This window comes from Streptopelia decaocto (genome assembly GCF_964273445.1).
Source record: "Streptopelia decaocto genome assembly, chromosome: 1".
Taxonomy (NCBI): Eukaryota; Metazoa; Chordata; class Aves; order Columbiformes; family Columbidae; genus Streptopelia; species Streptopelia decaocto.
Window position 1 is genome coordinate 156386599 of NC_138663.1, and position 20633 is coordinate 156407231.

Consider the following 20633-nt stretch of genomic DNA (forward strand, 5'->3'; position numbering starts at 1 on the left):
TGGCGTGGCGGGGGAGAGGCGCGGCGAGCCACACGCACGGAAAATATCGATGTGCTCTTGGCCATGCGATCCTGCCTCGGGAGGCAAACAAACAAAGCGAGTGGCTTAAAACATAGTCAGGGGGTTAGGGGGGGGGCTGCCTTTTGTTTTTTTTTTTTTAGGTGGTAGCTGAGGGAGGGAGGAACTCGCCAATCCTGCAACCCCTTCCCCCTTTTCGGCTAAAGCAAATTAAACTCATGATCGATAAAGGGAGCAAGGGGGGAATTAAATAAAAGTCGCGTTGGCGGGGCGACCGCGGCTGCGAGAAGAAAAAAAAAAAAATTAAAAAAAAGAACACACGGTCGCCCTTGGTTGTTTGGGCTTTTAAACCACTTGTTCGGGAGAAGAAGAGTAGATCTGCATATGCTGTGAATGTGCATCGGAGAGCAGACGCTTTAGGAGTTTTCCTTGTCTTTCCTCTTGAAAAATAAACAAAACCAAAACCGAAAAAAAAACCGCAAACCACAAACCCCAAAACCCACTCTGCCATTGTTATTTAGGAACCGGATTCTTACATGGCAGGAATAAAAAAGCATACAGCCAGCACACACACCCACACCCGCACACACACACAGAGCAAACAAGTCCCCTTCCCCTCCCCCTCCAGTAAATACGTGTCTGGCCCCTGCTTCGGTTTGTTTTGTAGTGGCTGAAAAATAATCATCTCGGGGCCAGCAGCTCACCAATAAATAAGGCTTTGTAAAAATTGAAAACCGACATAGCATTGTCGTCTTAACCGTCCTGCACTTAACCTTGCGTGTCGAACCCCATCGGCTCTGTGCTTGGCCGAGAAGCAACCCAAAATACAGAGGTTTGTGCGGTCTGGTGGGGCTTTTTGAAATTCTCCCTGTGACATTCCTGGGACTCCTCACAGCATTACATCCCCCATAAGGTAACTGGACCCATCGTCTGAGCAGGGTTTTTACAGCGATAGATAGATGATAGATAGATAGATAGATAGATAGATAGATAGATAGATAAATAGATAGACAGATAAATAGATAGACAGATAGATATAGATAGAGGAAGGAAGGAAGGAAGGAAGGAAGGAAGGAAGGAAGGAAGGAAGGAAGGAAGGAAGGAAGGAAGGAAGGAAGGAAGGAAGGAAGGAAGGAAGGAAGGAAGGAAGGAAGGAAGGAAGGAAGGAAGGAAGGAAGGAAGGAAGGAAGGAAGGAAGGAAGGAAGGAAGGAAGGAAAAAGTAACATTGTCCACCAGCTAGGGTTGTTGAAATAAGTTTTACCCATCGCTGTCACTAAATAGTTAAAATATTAGCCCGTCGAAAGTAGCTGAAATGTGTCAATATCGAACATAACTCTTTCAACAAGGTGGGGATTTAATTTGGGAAGAAGTGAGATTCCTAGAAGGATTAGAAATCCGAAATGGACATTAGAAGTTAGCCTGAATACTAATGCAGAGCTGCACCTCTGATGCCAACAGCCCTTTCCTCTTCACCACGGCGTCACTCGGTCCTGTCTTTGCAGGCAGGAGTGTCTGCTCCCAAGATATTGCCTTCCCAGGCTGCAGCTTGGTAGCATATGCTGTCCTTGTCCTGACACCCCAGGCTCCCAGGGACAGACTGCGAAGAAATTCTATTTTCCTTCCCTGAAAGGTTTCCGAGGCGGAGGTCTGGGAAGTGTCCTCCACCGCTGCTGGGGATTTCGAGACCACAAGTTGGAGAGGAAGGCTTGGTCTTCTGCATCCTCTACCTCCAGATTAGTGAAAAAAAAAAAAAACAACCAAACATACGGACACCTAGACCCTTGAATATAGTTTTATTTATTTTTTTAAATAATTTCAAATAAATTACTACATCTGAGATTAGAAAGGGAACCAAAATGTCCAGGAAAATTTTCAGTTAGGAATACTGTTTTGAAAAAAAAAAAACAAACCAGCCACAGGATGAATGTTCATACAAATATGCACCTTCTGGATTTTCACCTCGTTCTCCTTTCCTTTCCTTTCCTTTCCTTTCCTTTCCTTTCCTTTCCTTTCCTTTCCTTTCCTTTCCTTTCCTTTCCTTTCCTTTCCTTTCCTTTCCTTTCCTTTCCTTTCCTTTCCTTTCCTTTCCTTTCCTTTCCTTTCCTTTCCTTTCCTTTCCTTTCCTTTCCTTTCCTTTCCTTTCCTTTCCTTTCCTTTCCTTTCCTTTCCTTTCCTTCCTCCTCTTTTCCTTTCCTCCTCTTTTCTTCTCTCTTTCTCTCTTCACCTTGCTTCCCTTTTCATATCCTTTCATCCTTTTTCTTCCTTTGTATTCCTTTTCTATTTTTCCTTCCTCTCCCTCTTCCTTTCTTCTTCCTTCCCTCCCTCCTTTCCTCCATTCCCCCTTTCCCTCCTTTCTCTCATTCCACTCTTTCATTTCTTTCTTTTCCTTCCTCTCTTATCCCTTTCTCCACTTTCTTTATTCCTTTCTTTTTTCTTTCCTTCTTTTTTTTTAATTTCTTTTTTTCTCTTTTGTTTCCTTTGTCTCTCCTGTTTTATTTTTTACCCCTCTTCTTTCCTTTTCGTTCCTTTCCTTCTTTTCCTCTTTTCCCTGCCCTGCCTCCCCTCCCCTCGCCCCGCGCTCTGCCTGCTCAGCGGCGCCGGCACCGGAGCGCTTTGAGGGGGGGACGCGGTGAATTCCAGCCGGAGCCCCCGCGGGCCGGCCGCGCTCTGCTATTCTTTCAGAGCTCCAGCCCTACTCTCTCTGCAGGAAACAGAGGAGCTGATCCAAGTTCAAAGTCACGTCGCCGTCCCTCCTAAGAAGCGCTTTATTTCTCTCAGAACCGCAAAACCCCCTTTCCCCCGTGTCACAGGGTAACGAGGGAAGGGAGCGAGAGAGGGAGGGAGGGCAGAGGAGCAGCCAGCCCCGCACTCACTTGCCGGGCCACCGCCAGAAACGCAGCCTTCGGTTCACGACAGCTTTCGAGGGAGGAAAGCAAGTGGTCACCCAAAGTCGGTGCTAACCTGGTTTATTGAAAGAAGTTTTTCAACAGGTTTCTGGAGGTGCCAGACCTGCAAAGCAAACGTCAGCCTTCCCAGGAAAGCACCCCCCTCTTCGTAAGTTTTCCGAAATTTTCTTTAAAACTGCTCTGCTCTTAATTCTTGCCGGCTGCTGATGCGGAGGGAGCTGTGGGGAGATGTAGGGACGAACGAGATAAATTTCTTGTTTCCCCTGGACTGCAAATGTCACCCTTGCCTTCTAGACCCGAGAAGTGTCACCGCTCCCAGGCCGGGGGTGATGGGGAGTCTGCTCCGCATCCCGCCCCCCTTCCCCGGGCAGACGAGGCTGCCGCGGCAGGGGCGCAGGCTGCGGCGGGGCCGGGGGCTCTGTCGGCGGGAGGCTGCGGCTGGCGGCAGCCTGGCCGGGGAAGGAGAGGCGTAAGGGCCGGCCGGGGAGGAAAAAGGGGTCTTTCCCCCCTAAATCCAGGCTTTGGTTCTCCCCGGAGTAACTGGACGAGGTGCGGGGTGGGGGCGTGCAGCCGGTCCGTAGCCCGTGAAGAAGAGGCCAATTGAGCGGAATCACTTGCACCGTTGTCTGTATCACAGACACTCATAAATTCAACAAGCTCATCAACAGGATATTAAGTTGCAGGTTACCTTTGATGGTGCCGATCCGAGGCACTTCTAGGCCGTTCGACCTATGACCCGTGAAGACCACATGTGTTGTGCTGTAGCCTCCCTCTGTAAAACACACTTCAGGACAAAAGTTCTTTGTCAGGCTCTACCGGCAGCGTAATGTAAAAGAAAAAGGGGAAATAATGAAAATCTCAGCCAAAGCCGTAACTTTTAAATGCTTTTTTTTTTTTTTTAACCACTAGGCAGGGCGGGGGCAGCAGGAAGGAGCACCTCGCTTTCGTGCCATTAATATTTATTGTCCTCTCAGTTACACTTACATATATATAAAATAAGTTTCCGTATAAAATCCCCCTCTCGGCGGTGATGCCGTGGGATGGAGGGGGCGAGGAGCAGCGTAGCGGCCGTTTCCAGGACGGGAACCTCGGCCGAGCGGCAGGCGGTGCTTTTACCCTGCCCAGCTGCGGCTGAGGGACGCGCAGCGCCGCGTACTTTGCGCGTCTCACTCCGCAGCCGGCGCAGACCCGGCGCAACGCCCCCAAAATGGGGTCATCCGCAGCACCGCCGAGTTTTATTAGATGCATCTTTTTAAGTCTGGAGATGCCCATCTAAATGTTAGAGGCAGGGAAGAAGCTTCCCAATAAAGCGCGATGGACTTTGTAATACAATTTATGCTGTCATTCATAAATAACAATGCCATATGGTAACCATATTGCTTATACAAGTAAAGCCGTCAAAGTGTCACTATTTGATTTATCTCAACAGCTTCTTCCAACGGTGACGTTCAGCTACAGAGAGAGGAGAAGGGGGGAGAGAGAGCAGAGCAAAATTTGGCCTGGGTTTTCCTGAGGCTGCCTCTCTCTTTATCTCTTCGTCTCTTCCTCTCTCTCTATACATATACATATATATCTATACAGGGATGGAAGGATGGAAAATTTTGCCCTTATTTTGTCCATATTTGAGCAAATCCCTGAAGGGAAGGTGCGGGGATGGAGCCCTCTTTCCCTGGCAAGACGCGGTCTGAAAATCGCAGCTCCGAAACTTTTGCCCGTAAGTCCTCGTCCCAAATGTGCAGCGGGTCCCGGTCTCGGCAGCCCCGACGGTGGGCACGATGCCTGCACCCTCACGGAGCCGTGTCCCGGCCTTCGGGCTCCAGCTTGGGGTGCATGAGGAGACGAGAAGTGGGCGTTTATTTAGCTCAACAGACGTTTATTTTTAAAGGTATAAAATAACCCATGCCCTGATCCCCTCCAGAGAGGAGGGAAGCCTCGCCGCCAAATCGCTGCTCTCCCTTTCGTGCCCCTGGGCAGCCATGAACCCCCACACTCTCCCGCCTGGGATCTCGGTGCCTCCGTGCTGTTCCCCTGCCGGGACGGCGACGAATATACCGGGGTTACTCCCCGCCCGTTTCGGCGATCGCGGGGATGTGACTCGGGGCACTCCCGCCCGCTGCTGGCAGAACCCAGCGCCGGTCACGCGTGGCTGTGAAGGGAACCGCGCCACAGGCTCCCCCACGAAGCAAGTCAGCCCCACGAGCGACGAAAGCCACCCGCGACGGGTCGGGCGGCTGGTGAGCTATTTCAGGAGATTTGGGGAAATCCGGAGGTGTTGCAGAGGAAAACAGTAACCGCGCTCACTTTCTAATGGTTCCCCAGAAGAATGTTTTACACGTTATAAAATATTGCTCTCCGCTCCCTAACTATCAATAAGACGTACATTAAAAACCATTGTTTGCAAATGGTTTTCATTATCATTAGCATACATTTACATAATGCATCCTACAGCACAACATTCTACATCTAAAAACATCCCCTAAAGCCGATAGCCCGAGCTCGGTTTCTGAAGGAACATTTATGAAATATATCTCAGGGCTTCCAGGCTTTTACCCCGCCTCCCCCGGTGTCCCTTGGAGCGTTTGTCGGCCAGCGGGGCACGGCGGGAGGGCTCTGCAGCCGGCTCCGCCGCAGGAGCGGGGCGCGGGGCCGACCCCCGACGGGCGATGCTGGTGGTTTGGGGCGGGGGGGAGAGGCACCACCCGCCTCCCTCCGTCGCAGCCCCCCAGCGCTGCGGCAGCCTGGGCCTGAGCTGGGGTCGATGAGCTAATGAGTTCTAAAATCTTCGCGGCTCTCTTGGAGCTGGCACCGTTCAAAAAGCAACCCAGCCCGGGCAGTCACCTTCGCTTCCCGGCGTCCTAAAAGTGGGCAAATTTCCACGTGAGTCTCGGCCAAACCCTCCCTCCCCACAGTCTCAGGTCAGTTGCCTATTACCCAGCTATAAAATATTTTCTTTGTTTTATAGCCCCTCATAAAAAGAAATTGATCGGGGGGATATATTTGAATTAAGACATATTAAATCGATGACAGATACGTATCACGCTGCGTTTAACAAGAGCGGGACGAGGAGGCGTGCGCAAGGTACCGTGTAGCCTCGATGCTGTCGTTCACCTCCACAGCATCCCCCATCAAACCATTACATGTAGCGACATCGGTCCAGAAACCTGCCCGGAATTTGGGGAGCGCGGGGAACACTGTTTATATGCAAGTATATAAAATGTACGTATATAAATGCATGTATAGGCTAGTTTGCGAGGAGAAGTTTTTACTGTGCAATAAAACCATCGAGCAGCCCCTTTTAAAACCCGAGGATTATTTATTCTCGTTCCTTGCCTTGCAGCATCACTGACACCCCCACCACAGCCAAGCGAGCCTGGAGCATCGGTTCGGCTCCTGGGAGGGGGGGACACAGGCGGCTCTCGGTCCTCCTTGCGGGGGAGGAAGGCGGGACTCCCCGCGGGGCCGGCTCCTGCTCTACAGTCCCTACCCCAGTTTTAGCAAGCAGCGGGCCAAATCCTGCGAGTTTTCCCCACGTGAGTAGCGAGGGGAGGGAGGAGGGGAGAGTTGGAGCCTGGCCCAGGAAATGCCGAACCAGCACGGGGCTTCCTTTGAACGTGGTTCGGCAAAGGGCAGAGGCGAGGATACGCAGATGTGCTTTGGTCAAGGGGATTAGGTGGTCGGGGAGGGCCAGGAGGTGTGTGTGGAGGGGTGTCCGCTGGCATCCCCCGCCCCGTTTCCTCTCCCAGCGTGGCGGAGTAGCGTCCTTCGCTGCTGCCTGCAGTTTCTGAAGAGCGCGGGAGCGCCAGGCGTTCCCAGGGGGACCAGCAGCCTAAGGAAAGCAGATGACATATCAATAAAGGCCACCTCTCCTCCCGCAGCTCCAGAGGAAAGTCACGGCAATGCTCCTTTCCCCCTCTTCGGTCGGCAGGGAGAGTCCCGGCCCTGCCTTTTCCGCATCTCCAAACGCCAGCATCCTCCTTTGTGCGGAAGAGGCAGTTTTGACGCTTCACAAAGCACTTCACTTTCGAGGACCAACACACTCCGGCATCCCAGGGACGCTCCCATCACCCTCCCCCCCCGCTTTAGTGTACCCCCCACTTTCCCTGCTTTCTCCGTCGAGGGCAGCAGCTCCTGGCAGACATCCCCCAGACGGAGACTCTCTCCAACCTTACTGCCCCCCTCCATCCCTGGCATCCCAAAAGCGTCGAGGGTCTGTGTAACTGGAGCGATTTCATCCTTATTTTGCCATTGTCGAATTAGGTTTGAAATGGAGACAGCTGCCTGGGGTACGGCTGATGGCCCCCCGAGAGGCATGGGCCGGCTGTCCCGACCGGGTGTCCTGGAAGGGCCTGCGGGGCACCTCGGGAGGAGGAAGCCCCAAAAGCAGGTGGCGAGTGCGGGCTTCCCAAACTTCTTCCTAATAATATGTGCTGCAGCTTTCCGGAGGCTGCTTACTCATTTTCTAAAGTAAAGGAATCCCCCCTGCCTCCCCCGCTGCCGCCTTCTTTTTACGAAAACATTGGCTGCCTTCCCCTAGTATTGCCTTCAGTTGCCCGCCTTAGGCACACAGCCTTGGCCTCGCGTGGGTGTGGGGGTGTGTGCGTTGCATCAGGGCGTGCTTTCCTGCTTCATCGCTGAATGAATGATGGCCAGAAAAAAAAGGAAGCCGAGCGCTGAGCCCGGCAGCAGCCCTGCTCGTGGGCTGCTCCCAGCCATAGAGAGAAATCCCGCAGCCCCGCAAACGTAAACACGGCGGCGCAGCGGCTCCGAGCAGGGTGCCCCGTCCAGCGCCGGGGGAGCGGCAGCTGCTGCCCGCTGCTGCCCGCTGCCGGCGGGGGGGGGGGTGGGTAGCGGGTGCGCCCCGTCGGGCCCCGCGCGAAGTTTTGCAAGTGCAACTTCGGGGGGCGGCGCGGACGGGAGGGGGGATGTGGGGGGCTGCGGGGGCGGATCCCTGCTGCGCCGGCGGCCTGAAAGGGAGCCAATCGCGGCGCCCCAGCCGCTGCCAATCATCGGGATCCGTCCAATCCCTCCGGTGCCGTGTCCAAGCCGTATTTCCCACCGCGCCGCTGAAGTGTGGTGAGGGCTCTGCCAATCGCGGGCGGCCAGAGCGGGGCCGGGGATGCGCGGAGTTAGGAGCGCAGACAAAAGAAGTTAAAGAGCCGCTTAATATATACATGTTTTTGAAGGCGGGTAGAGGGAAAAAAATAACAACAGCGAGCGTAGATGGGCTTGGCTGTGTCGTTATGGAGCCCCCTTTGAGCAAGAGGAACCCGACACTGAGATTAGCGGATTTGGCAGCGGCTCAGCCCCATCCTCACCAGAACATGACAGGCTTCCCGGGGCTGGGGAACCACCACGTCCACCCCCACCACGCGGCCCACCTCCACCCCGGGGACGCGGGTGGCGACCCTGGCGGCGCCCTCACGCCGCTCGGACCCGAGCACATGGCGCAGCCCGCCGCCCTCAAGCTCACGCCCGAGGCGCTCACCGCCGCCGCCGCTGCCTTCGCCGCGCCCGCCGCCACCACCACCGCCGCCGCTGCCGCCGCCACCGCCGCCGCCGCCGCCACCACCGCCGCCGCCTACGCGCCGCCCGCAGCCGCCCTCCCGGGCTACCCGTCCGGGGGGGCGGCAGGCCGAGACTTCCTCCTGCGGCGGGAGCTGCCCGCCGCTGCCGCCGTGCATGGGGCGCTGGGTGAACAGCACCCGCCCGCCAGCTCCCCCCACCTCCCGCACCCGCCGCCCCACGGCGTCTTCATCTCGGCCGCCGGCACTTACGGGACGGCCGACGGGGCGCACGCCGCATTCCCGCCGCCGCCGCCCGGCGAGCAGGGCGCGCCCGCCGGCCGCCACCCGCCGCTCAACGGGCAGATGCGCTTGGGGCTGGCGGCCGCCGCCGGGGAGCTCTACGGACGCGCCGAGGCGCATTACGGGGCTGCTGCCGCCGCCGCCTCTTCCTCGGCGTTGCAAGGTTACGGCTCCGTCAACCTCAACCTGGCAGCGGCGGCGGCGGCCGGCCATGGGCACCCGCACCACCCCCACCACCACCACCATCATCACCACCACCACCATGCCCACGTCGGGGCGGCGGCGGCCGCGGCCGGAGCTTTCTTGCGGTACATGCGGCAGCCCATCAAGCAAGAGCTGATCTGCAAGTGGATCGACCGAGAGCCTCCTCCTCCGCCTCCTCCTCCGCCACCGGGCGCTAGGAAGCCTTGCTCCAAAACTTTCAGCACGATGCAGGAGCTGGTGAGCCATGTCACCGTGGAGCACGTCGGCGGGCCTGAGCAGAGTAGCCACGTGTGCTACTGGGAGGAGTGTCCCCGCGAAGGCAAGCCCTTCAAAGCGAAATACAAACTCATCAACCACATCCGAGTGCACACGGGAGAAAAGCCCTTCCCCTGCCCCTTCCCCGGCTGCGGGAAGGTCTTCGCTCGCTCCGAAAACCTCAAGATCCACAAGCGGACTCATACAGGTGGGTGCTCCCCCCCTTCCCCCCGACACCTCTGTAAGTCTTTTCCTCCTTTTTTCCCCCCCCCTTTTTTTTTTTTTCCCATTTCCACCTCTTTTCCTCCTCTCCTACGCATCGTCGAACATGTGACTTTTTCATGAATAAGTAATTCGGCAGCACACGGGCCACGCACAGACAGTCACGCACAGACAGACAGCCACGCACATGCACCCGGCCCCCTCTGCCCTGCACACACGTGTTCCTCCACCCCCCCTACACCCCGCACCTTGGGCAGCTCCCTTCCCACCCCCTCCGCCACCCACCTCCCCACACCCCGGCACCAGTGGATAAATACAACGATTAATAAATAACCCAGTGTCCGGGGGGAGATAAACAGCAAGCCCTGCGGAAAAGCGAGAAGATGCGCGCCTGCACGGTTCAGCGCCCACCGATCCGGCCCGGGGCACCCCGGAGGGCTCACCCCGCTGCTGGGGGGAGCTGCGCGGTGCCCCCCTCCGCGAAGGACGGTTGTTCTGCTTTTCCTGCCGGTTCTACCGGCGAGGACGGAGCCTGGCGGGGGGCACTTGGCCCGGTGGAGATGGGGCCGCAGGGGCTCTTGGGGGCGCAGTTCCCTTGCGCTGCGGGCGGCGGCGGCGCGGCGCTTGGGGCTGCCGGGGCTACCGAACTGCTCCCGCTACCGGAGCTACCCCCGCTGCCGGGGCTGGCGCTACTACGGGGCTACTGATGTTGCCGGCTGTGCCCCGCTGCCGGGGCTACCGATACTGCCGGGACTACCGGGGCTGCCCCTGCCGCCGGGGCTACCGGTAGTGACCCCGCTGCCGGTGTTACCCGGGCTGCTCCCACCTCCGGCGGTGCCTGCGGAGCCGGGGAGGAGGGCTCAGGGCCGGGAAGGCGCTTGCCGGAGGACGCTTCTCTCTCTTTGTGGATCTGAGGAGGAAACTTCAAAGCCTGCCTGGCGGGGCTTCGCGGAGCGGGAGCTGCTGGAGGAGGGAGCGGCACCGCCGGTGGATGCCCCGGGGGACAGGCCCGGCCCGGTGCGGAGCTCCTGGAGGGGCTTAGGGTGTGTTTGAGCCTTTGAGTTTTTTTCTTTTCTTCCCCCTCCCCCCCATTTATTTTTCCCTTTCTCCTCCTTTCTCGCCCCCCCTGAAACACGCATTTCGATCTGGGTGTAAAAACTCTTGCCGAAAACGAACGAAGCCGGGATTTATAGCAGTAGACAAATATTATTCCTCGGAGGACACTTAAGGAAGTGGAGTTGCCGTAATTGCTTTCTTGATTTATTGTGTGCTGCTCGGGAAGAGAAAAGCGGCGACCGTGCAACGTGTTGTTCCGATGTAAAACCAAATGGCCCATGGCAGAAAGGATTATAGATTTTTATCTCCAGAATATATCAGGCATGAGCCCATGTGTAGCTGCGGAGACCTGAGGATGCCTGGCTGTCTGCGCCCAGAGCCGGGGGGAGGGGGGAGATGTCTCCTGCGGGGGGAATGACACATTTTTTGAAGGGTTGTTGTTGTTGTGTTAATGGCACCGCGGAATGAGTTAAATGCTGGAGGCCCGTGTTTTTGTCATCTAGCCGTCCCCATCTGTCTTGATTTGGAAAACAAAACGTCACTGCGGACTTTTCTGGGCTCCACAACTCCTTCCCCATCCCAGCTCCAGGGGCGGGAAAGCAGCGAGTCCGGAGCAGGGTGGGGGGGGGCAGAGGGATTCAGAGGTAAAAGGACCCTACCCCGACAACCTCAATATGTATCAGACACAGCTTGCAGCTCTGAGCTGTGGTCAAGCAGTGCCTCAAGGCCCTGCATGGGACATGGCCCTTTGCAAAGGAAATTTGGAGGAGTTTGCAGTCGGGGGCGAACCGCAGTTCTCCGGGGGCTGTGCAGTGCATATTCCCCGAGATAGTGCCCACTCATGAACCCACGGGAGAAGGCTATCTCCACGCAGAAGGGGCTGTTGCAATAAAGGAGCCCTCGGGGCTCAGGTTGGGGGGCAATAGCTCCCTTCGTCTGACAGCTTGGCCCACAGGAATGCAAAGGGGACGTGAGTCTTTCCCCACGCACAGCCCTCGGGTGGACGAGGTGTCCCAAACCTTCTGCCTGTCCTTACCAGATTAATTACTGTAATTTTGCCGTCTCAGCTTTAGTTTAGTGATGTGCAGCCTGGGAGCAGGAGAGATTTACTAACTATTCGTTTATTATGGGCAATTTTGGGGAAGAGGTGAGGATAATAACACCGCAGTTGTATCGTTTGGGGATTTTGCATGTTTCTGGTAACCCTGCAGGAAGAAGGGTATGTCGGTAATCCAGAAGGCATTTAATTGCTTGGTGTTTTCCCCCTTTTCCTCGAAAGCATCACCCCGGGAGTTGCACACCGCGCCTTGCGGATCCAGCACCATTTTGGGGACAAAGCGCTGTCCCTACCCCTGGTTCATCCTAATGGCGACGGGGACCGTCCCCCCTTCCCCCGAAAATTCGCTGCCCCTTTGCCGGAGACGGTGCTCAGGATCGCCCAGCTTCCCCCTGACGATTCCTCCACCCCCACCCCCCGCTACTGCCCCCACAAATGTGACCCCAAAGCCCCTCTGTGTGTGTATCCCGCCGCCGACGCTGCTGCTACCGGGACGAGTCAGGGGACGGCGCCCGGCATTTCGCCCCCTTCCTTGGGTTGAAGCCACCTACAAATGGTTAAACTCTGACGTGACGCCCTCGTCAGCGTGCCAGGGCCACTCCGGGACTTTCTCCGCTTCTGGATTTGTGTGGAACTGGATCGTCGCGATCCGGAGGCTGGCGAGGTGGAGCTACCCGGGGGCTGTGCACCCCTCGGGAGGATGCCCACGCGTGAGCCCACGGGGAAAGACACTTCCCTGAAGCCCCGACAGCGGGGACGTGGTTTGTTCTGGCAGCTCTGAGCACCTCTCAGGGGGGCTAAGCCTGGGGGACTCCGCGGGCCGCTGCCGGCAGCGGGATGTGAGCCTCCATCCTTGGGCTAATACAGATCGAAACCTGCCACACCGTCCGGTAGATTCGCTTTGTTTCTGAGGGAAAACAAAACAAAACAAAACACAGCAGTAACAACAAAACAACCCAAATTAAGTGACCCGAGATTTGTCTCGGTGGGAATGGGAACGCGAGGGGGGTCTCCGTGTACATGAAAATTCCACTTTAAACCCCACGAGATACATTTTCTTACTTTCTTTTTAAAAATATTCTTCTTATTATGATTATTTTAAAGGATAAACTCGTTCTTTCTAGAGTACCACTTCACTGGTAGGTGATCTGATTTTTATAGAAAAAGTTGACATGTAAATAGGTTGCGGAGGCACATGTTTCTATAGTAACAGCCGAGAAATAGCTATTTTTAAAACACAAAACCATTTTTTCCCATTGTTATTCTGTTAAACATGATCAGATTTTACAAATGGAAGGAGCAGTAAAAATCGCCTGGTGAAAATTATAAAAAGTCCAGCGGGACAGCTGCTGGGTTGTTATTTTTGAGCATTCAGAGCAACACAGATCTGAAAATACACATCAGCCATGCTTAACCCAACAGATTTTTTTAACTCAAGAGTCGCAATAGTCGTGACAAAGATTATTTGTGCATCATTGCAGTTCTGTCTGCTCCGGGCTTGCGTGTAGCATGGCAGGGATAGAAAAAGTTGCTGTAAGAAACTCCAGTCTGTGTGCAGTACAGGAATCCGGCACTTTTTTTCTCTGACCGCTCAGCAATAGGCATTTACTCATCCCTGTTCGGGAACTATGGGGAAGGGTCGATCTGGGGCAGGGCTATATGTACCAAAACATACATGTCCCAGAGTATGGTATGTCAGGAGCCGGGGGGAGAGGGGGTGTGTGAAAGGTACGCCAGGCAAACCCGCCCCGGGCTGATTTTCACAACACCTTTGAGTGTTAAGCATTGCATAAAGCTCTAAAAATAGATCGAGCGGAGATTTTTAGACCCGAATTAGCCTGAGGTAACCAGCTGCGGTAACAGCAGCCCGCTGCTGTCATCACTAGTGTCCGGGCTGGTCCCCCCTCCCCATCCTGCAGGTTCTCAGCACGGGGTGCTGTCTCTTTATATCGGGACGCTTAAACAGGTGTTACTTTTATTTCCCCCAAACTAATTATTCCCTCAGCATAGTGCCCCATTGGGAAAGGATTACGCAGGAGATGTGCCAGGCGAGCCAGGCTGCCGGCAAACGCCAGCCCTCGCAAGCGAAGCCGTTGAGCGGTTTTGTTTGGGCTCGGTCATTAGAGCGGTAATGAAGGTTTCTCGTGTGCGAGGGGAGCGCCGCAGAGGGCAAACAAGGCAGGGCCCTGCCGCCGCCAGCCCGGGGCTTCGGGTGTGGAGGCCGCCAGAGATATGTCACAGGGAAAACGGGAGGTCTCGAGTATGTCGCGACTGTCGTGAAGGGGCGAGGGGGAACAGGGAGAGGGAAGGAGAAGGAAGGAAGGGGAGGCTTTGCCCTGCTGCTCGCTCCCACTGGCCGTACTGCAGAGGGGCTGCGCCGGGCCGAGGTTCGGCGGGCAGGGTGCGGGCAGGGCCGTGCCAACGCCCGCCGGTAACGGTGCCATTGCTGTGTCCCGGCAGGGGAGAAGCCCTTCAAGTGCGAGTTCGACGGCTGCGAGAGGAAGTTTGCCAACAGCAGCGACCGCAAGAAGCACTCCCATGTCCACACCTCCGACAAGCCCTACTACTGCAAAATCCGCGGCTGCGACAAGTCCTACACGCACCCCAGCTCCCTGCGGAAGCACATGAAGATCCACTGCAAGTCCCCACCGCCCTCCCCGCCGCCGGGCTCCCAGGCCTACGCGGCGGCGGGGCCCCCCGACGGGCCGCTGCCCTCCGAGGCCGACCCGGCCGCCGAGCCGCCCCGCGGCCGCGCCGCCGCCCTCTCCCCGCCGGTCACCAACCTCAGCGAGTGGTACGTCTGCCAGGCCGGGGGGGCTCCCCGCCGGCCCCGCACCCCCTCCAGCCGCGACACGTCCCCGGCCTCCGAGGGGGATGAGCCTCACAGGACCTCGAGGGGCAGAACCGCTCCCTAGGGCCGTGCCGTGCCGCCGGCGGCCCCGGCCCCGCCGCGCTGGCCCAGGCTGCAGCAGCAGCCGCCTGGCACAGGGGGCTGGCGTGGAAGTGCCATCAGGTTTTACTTGCGCTATTTATTCCGTGTACGAAACCCTATGGTGTTTGTACGGTAACTAATTTAATTAAAGAGACTCGGAACTTTTTTTTTTCTTTTCTTTTTGTAAGAAAAAACATTAATAACTCCAAGCTGGGCCATCTCAGCAACCCAAGCAGCACGCTTTGCAGGAGGATGGTGCCAAGAGAGATGCCCGGCTCCCACCCTGCCCATGCCGCACTGCTCTTCACAAGAGAGAGAGCCGAGAGAAGGCCGTGAGCTGGCAGAGCCCTCACGTTTCCTGGAGCAGCTCTTAAATACTTCAGCTGCCACCCCAGCGCCTCCTGTTCAGCCTGGGTAAAGCCCCAGGTTTGCAGTGGCCTCCTAATGGTAAAGCAGCACCTGCTGAAGTCCAGCCGGTGGAGGACAGGTTACGAATCCTCTAAAATAAAATCAAATAAATCCCCCACACACACACACCCTTGCAGTTCAGCTCCTTTGTAAATGTTGGTTTATCTCCCCAGTCGTGGGGTCCACCTGCACTCGGCATTTTCTCTCCAGCCCTTTTTCTTTCTCCCTTAGCCGTAACCATGTGTAAACGATTTAGGGAAGGAAAGACAAAAGATGCAGCACTGCCTTACCATTCCTCCGTGGTTTGTACGGGTATGGCTCCTAAAACATAGCCAGAGAATAAAAGAAACCCGCTGCTATTTGACAACTGCGATACTGTGATATATTTTGTTGGTTTTGTTGTTTTGTTTTGTTTTTTTTCCTAAAAAAACACGCACGAAAACTGACAGTGATTTTCCATTTTCTTGGGGTTGGTATTATTATTACTCTCTTTATTATTATATTTTTTTTTAAGTTCGCCTCACAGAGGACGTAAACCTAACCCTCTTGCGTCCTCCAGCCACGTGTACAGCCAATTCGTGGATGGGGGGAACAGCCCCCTGGGCCCGGCGAGCGCCCCAGGGGGGAGAAGCGTGGGGCTGAGGGAGTTATTTTTATTATTATTATTTTATACACAAGTAATTTTTTTTAAAGTTTATTTGCTCCCTTCAGCCGAGCCGGTGCCTGTGCGCCCTCTTCCATTTCACCACCCCCCTGCGGTGGCCGGGCAGAGTCACCTGGGAGGAGGGGACCAGAGCTCCTGGGAAAAAGAGGGGGGCGGCGGAGAGGGCTGGGGTTGGGGTGCCTGCTTCCCCGCCCCCCAGGCTGCCCAGCCCAGCGGCCGAAGGGCTGCGGGTTAGGGGGGGACCCCGGCCCCTCTCCCGTCCGTCAGGAGCGGGGTGCGAATAAACTAAAGAGCACTAATTCCTCCTCAGAGACCCCGAGAGGAGAAGCGGTAGCCTCCCTCCCCTCCCCCAGGGCTTGTGGAAATGTGTTTTGTGTGCCGTGAATGGTGGATGTCGTCTTGTCATTGTTAATAACGTGTATGTGAACGCGATTATTTTGTACAGTCGAATTAATTTATTTTCTGACATCAACCTTTTTTTTTTTTTTCCCCCTTTTTTTTTTTTTTTTTTCTTGGAAGAGTACAGAGCACACCAAAGAATTCTCTTATTAATTTTGGTGATAGATCGTTGTTTATGATGCTGTGGTTTGTACAAAAAAAAATCATTATATTTTTCAGCTTACTTGAATGAACGATGTAATGTGAAACAGACTCTTCCTGCATGTCCTCCGTGCGGTGTGTTGGTGCTGATATATATATATATATATATAGTTCATAGAGATATTATATTATTAGTACAGTGCATGGTGCTGTCACTCTGGAAGCCTTTAAACGTTGTCTTCATATTGTTGTGTTGGATCTGAAGAAGCAGACGTTACTTTAAAAACAAACAGAAAACTTGAATAGAAAATAATTTTTTAAAGTTCATTCAATTTGCTTTTTATTCGTTTTTCAAAGCCCATTTGAATAAATAGAAAAATAATAAAGTAAGATATGGACTTTTAAAATAATAATTTATGTAATGTAATCTTATTAGAGATATTTTGGTGCTGATTTAGAAACGAACTTTTTAATTTATGCATTTTTTTCAACAACAGATTGCACTATACAATACTACATGGCAGGGTTTATAAACTATGGCTCGGGGGGATATATCACTATTTTTATGTACTTGCTACACGTAGGGTCACACACTTGCCCATCAATTTTATGACACATGATACCTCCTAAATAAAATAATACTAATTTCAATTTTTCATCTCTGTAAACCCCATAAAAGCAAAAAAAAAAAAAAATCATGCAAATTAATAAAAAAAATGTTATTTCTATGTATTGCATGTGCCTTACTGATAGACGAGAGGCAGACACAGACCAAAACACTCACCCTCACCCCCCAACTCGAGGGTCAGTAGGTAGAGTCAGATACAGTCACAGCCTCACAGCGCGGCAGGAGCATCACCGGGAGATTTGGGGATGGCTGAGATACCCCCGACTTTTCTCAGCAAAACGTGTGAGTAAACCCGGTTCTCCTTCGGATTTGCGTTTCGTTTGGCAGTCAGACAGAGGGAGGATGCTCTGGACAGAGCCATCCCTGCTCCCCCTTCCCGCGGCTGCCGCCGTCACTCCCCTGCGTGTTTACCCCTGGAAGTCAGGGTGGCTGATGGCAGGGGGACTGGGGGTGAGGGGTGTGTGTGCAGGATTTGGGGGTTGCTTCCCCATAAGGAAGCAACTGGGAGCTTCGTTACTGCCTCTCCATGCACATGGGAAAGAAAGGGACAGACAGACAAACACAGACAGAACTCAGGCATTTATACACACGATATTCTTAATCTCTCTCAAGGACACATAATCAAAGTATCAAATTCATTTATTTAAATTGTTGATATTTCTCTTGGGGAAAAAAAAAATCTTCTTGGCAGTCTCTTATTGCAGATACTAGTGAGTTAAATAGCGTTAGTCTTCAGTAGAAGACATAGTGGCAAAACCGTATGCCAGAAGATTATTGTGAAACTCAGAGTCAGGTCAGGCGAGCAATAACGCCAGGAGACTACTGGAATTAAAAACCAAAGTTTTCCGGACCTGAGTAAGAACACACACGTTTCTCATTTCGAGAGAAAAACTGAGTGAAAGCCGCTGTTGGAAAAACTCCGAGCAGAGTCGTGTGTCAGCATCTTCCAGGATTATTAATTTTTTATTTGTCTTTTTTTCTTTTTGTCCCATTTTTCTATTTTTTTTTTAATATGAAATAAGATAAATAAAACGAGCCCAAGATGATTTCCCCCCTTGTAATTTAGCAGTGCTCGAAAATGACTGGTCAAAATGTCAAGAACAGTTTCACCAAAAGGTTAGAGTGTTTTTTAAGTCAGTTTTGTTAAATGTGGTAAAGGTGAAACAGGTTGCAAAGAGTTGTTTCAAGCAGAATGACAATAACCAACATACGAAGCAGAAAAACACTCATAAATGAGGGCTCCAATCAATGGGAAAACTTATAGCTCCCTAATGAAGTTTCTTGTGAAAAGGAGGGCGACACAAAGCCACCGAGACATGAATCATTCATGGGAAATATAAAAGATAAAAGATATCTGACAATGAGCAGAACCTTGTATAGAGTGTCTAAAACAAGTTTCCCCTTCTTATTTTCTGCTTCCCCCCCTCCAGCCTCCCTCTCCTAGTGTTCCCTGCCCGCCCTATAGAGTTAACATTGACCAGTGCACGTCCTGCCCCACTTCAAAGTAATTTAGCCCAGAACGGAAGGCTTGGCGCTTGGACAATCTTCATGGTGTGTTAAGATTTCTATGGCAATTGGCAAGCAAGACGTTCCCATCTGAATATGGCTCAAAGAAAGCCACTTATTGACACCGAGTTGGCTATCATCAAAGACTTCATCTTTTCGTAGGCGAAACGTGGTCCTAGCAAACACTGTTTAAATCATCTACCTTTGTAGTCGGGGCTGGGAGACATCTCGCCACACACTATTGCTGGCGCTCGGCCCTTTAAAGGCTAGGGCGGCAGTGGAGAAGTTTGAAGGAGCTAAAAAATTTCGGGAGTGTGGGAAATGGCATTGCCAGGAGGTGTGGTGTGGGGGGGATAACCGGGAGAGCCCTCGGCGGAGAACAGCGGTGCTGCGCCCCCTAACAGGCACACACCCCATGGGCGGAGGGTACGGGGCGCAGGGGGACCCCCCACCCAGGGCAGGCTGTTGCTTTGTGCTTTGCTTTTCGGGGGTGGTGGTGGAGAACCAAGGATTTTCGTTCTTGATTTTTTTTTTTTTTCCCCGCGCTTTTCGTGCTTCTAGACATGTCGCCCAGGACTTGTGGAGCGCTGGGAAGGATGGGCTGTCAACACCCGCCCCATAAAAAATATTTCCACGTAGAGCAGACCAGGAGGGGCTAGAGAGTGTGCTGGCGCACACACACACACACGCTCCCCCCTGGCTCGGACACCCAAACCCCGGCGGGGGGCTGGCCCCGCTCCCCCCCGCATCCCGCGTCCCGCCGGCACACACAACCACGCTCCCGCATTCACACACACACCACGCAAGTGCCTAATCAGGCAGGGAGAAGTTCAAAGGCAGGTTCTTTGAAATTCAAACTACTGCTTTTATGGTACATCAACATGGAGCGTTAGGATTGCTATGGCAATGAGCGCAGCAAAAGCAAGCTGCATTTAAAATAGTCCACCTCGATTCGAGACACTCTATTAAGATACAGTTGCATTGACCTTTAGTTTCATGCCGTGTTAGCGCAGTCAATTTTCAGTTCATCAGAACGTCACATATTTTTTTTTTTGGCCTCTCTCCCAACCCGCGCTCCCCTCCTCTTTTTTAGGACACCCCCCCCCCCCCAACTTCAGCAGATAAACAAACAAACAAATACGAGGAGAAGAAGCTCCAGCTCATCCTCTGCTCTCCTCCTTTTTTTTTTCTTTCCACTACCTAAGCACTTTTATTTGCAGAGCGATTGTTCTTTGTTTATTTAATACAAGTACTGTGTGAATGGTGAAAAATAAACACGATGAAAAATAACCAAACAGATGATTCCGCCAAGTGAAAAAGCCCGGACTTAATAAAAGTGCGAAGCAGTCACCGTTGAATGAGAAATCCTTTGAAGTGGAACTTATTATAGGAAGAATACTTTTTGGTTTCCCTAACGACGCTGCTGAATTGAAAGGGCTCGCCTTTGTCAACGATTTGTTCTCCTTTGCCGGGATGCCCGCAGAAATTACTTACATGGGCTGCCTTAACATGCAGCCTGCAAATCAGTAACTTCCCAGCTCAGACTCGCAGACGCCGCTCTCCTAAGGACAAAAAGAAGTCAGGAGGAAAACACCCCAACCTTTCACTCAGCCTCTTTTTTTTTTTCTTTTTTCTTTTTGGGGGGTGGGGGTCGGAGGGAGGAAAGGGGGTTTGGGACGAGGGGGAAGGCGGGTGTACCCCCCGCCCCGCCCGGCCGCGGGCATCCGGAGCGGGACCGCTCCTCCGCTCCGTCCCGGCCCCGGCTGGAACTCCTCCGGCAGCGCCGTGTCTCTCCTTACCCCCCCGCCCCGCTCCTCCCCCCCCCTTTTTTTTTCTTTTCCTCCTTTGCCAAGTGATTTTCCCAGGCAGAGACATATTTAATAAGGGTCGTTTATTACGAAGGCGCTTTGAAGGGTCGCCCCTGAAGCCCTGTGTCCATTAAAAACATGGAGGTGACATTTAAACCTCGTTTTAAAGGAGCTCTGGGGTAGTTCAATGAAAGGCAACTCGTTTGTCTTATGAGCTTGGAAACAACCTCCCTTCTTCTCCTTTTGACCACATGGCATAACTCAAAAACAATAGTTCAAAAGTAAAATGGCATCGTGGTGTTCAGCCTCAGACAGGCACCCATCTAGCAGGAGAGAAAAGGGATAGTCCGTAACACAATGTGCTTTTTGTGTCCGACTCTGTCACAAGGATTTCGTTGTTTGCTTTAGAGGCTGCGCCTGTTATACTTTCTTGAAAGTGCTTGTGTTAAACAAGAGTTATAAGTCATCCAAAACAACAAACATTTTGATTTTCTTTGCCTAAAGGGTTTTCCCTGGCCATGGGCACCGTGAAAAAATAATGTACTTGCTGAGAAAGGAGCACCAGTAGTAGCATTACAAGCACAGTGCATTAAATATTGAATGACACGAGGGGAAAAAAAAGAG

At 53.4% G+C, this 20633-nt stretch overlaps 1 protein-coding gene across 1 annotated transcript; it reads left to right on the forward strand.

Annotated features, from left to right (window-relative positions):
- Nucleotides 1-8096: 8096 nt before the first annotated feature.
- Nucleotides 8097-14438, forward strand: ZIC5 (Zic family member 5; the record flags this gene model as incomplete). Its single annotated transcript, XM_082070502.1, has 2 exons — nucleotides 8097-9396; nucleotides 13984-14438. 2 exons carry the CDS (start codon nucleotides 8097-8099, stop codon nucleotides 14436-14438), a joined length of 1755 nt encoding a protein of 584 aa, XP_081926628.1.
- Between the last annotated feature and the right edge of the window lie 6195 nt (nucleotides 14439-20633).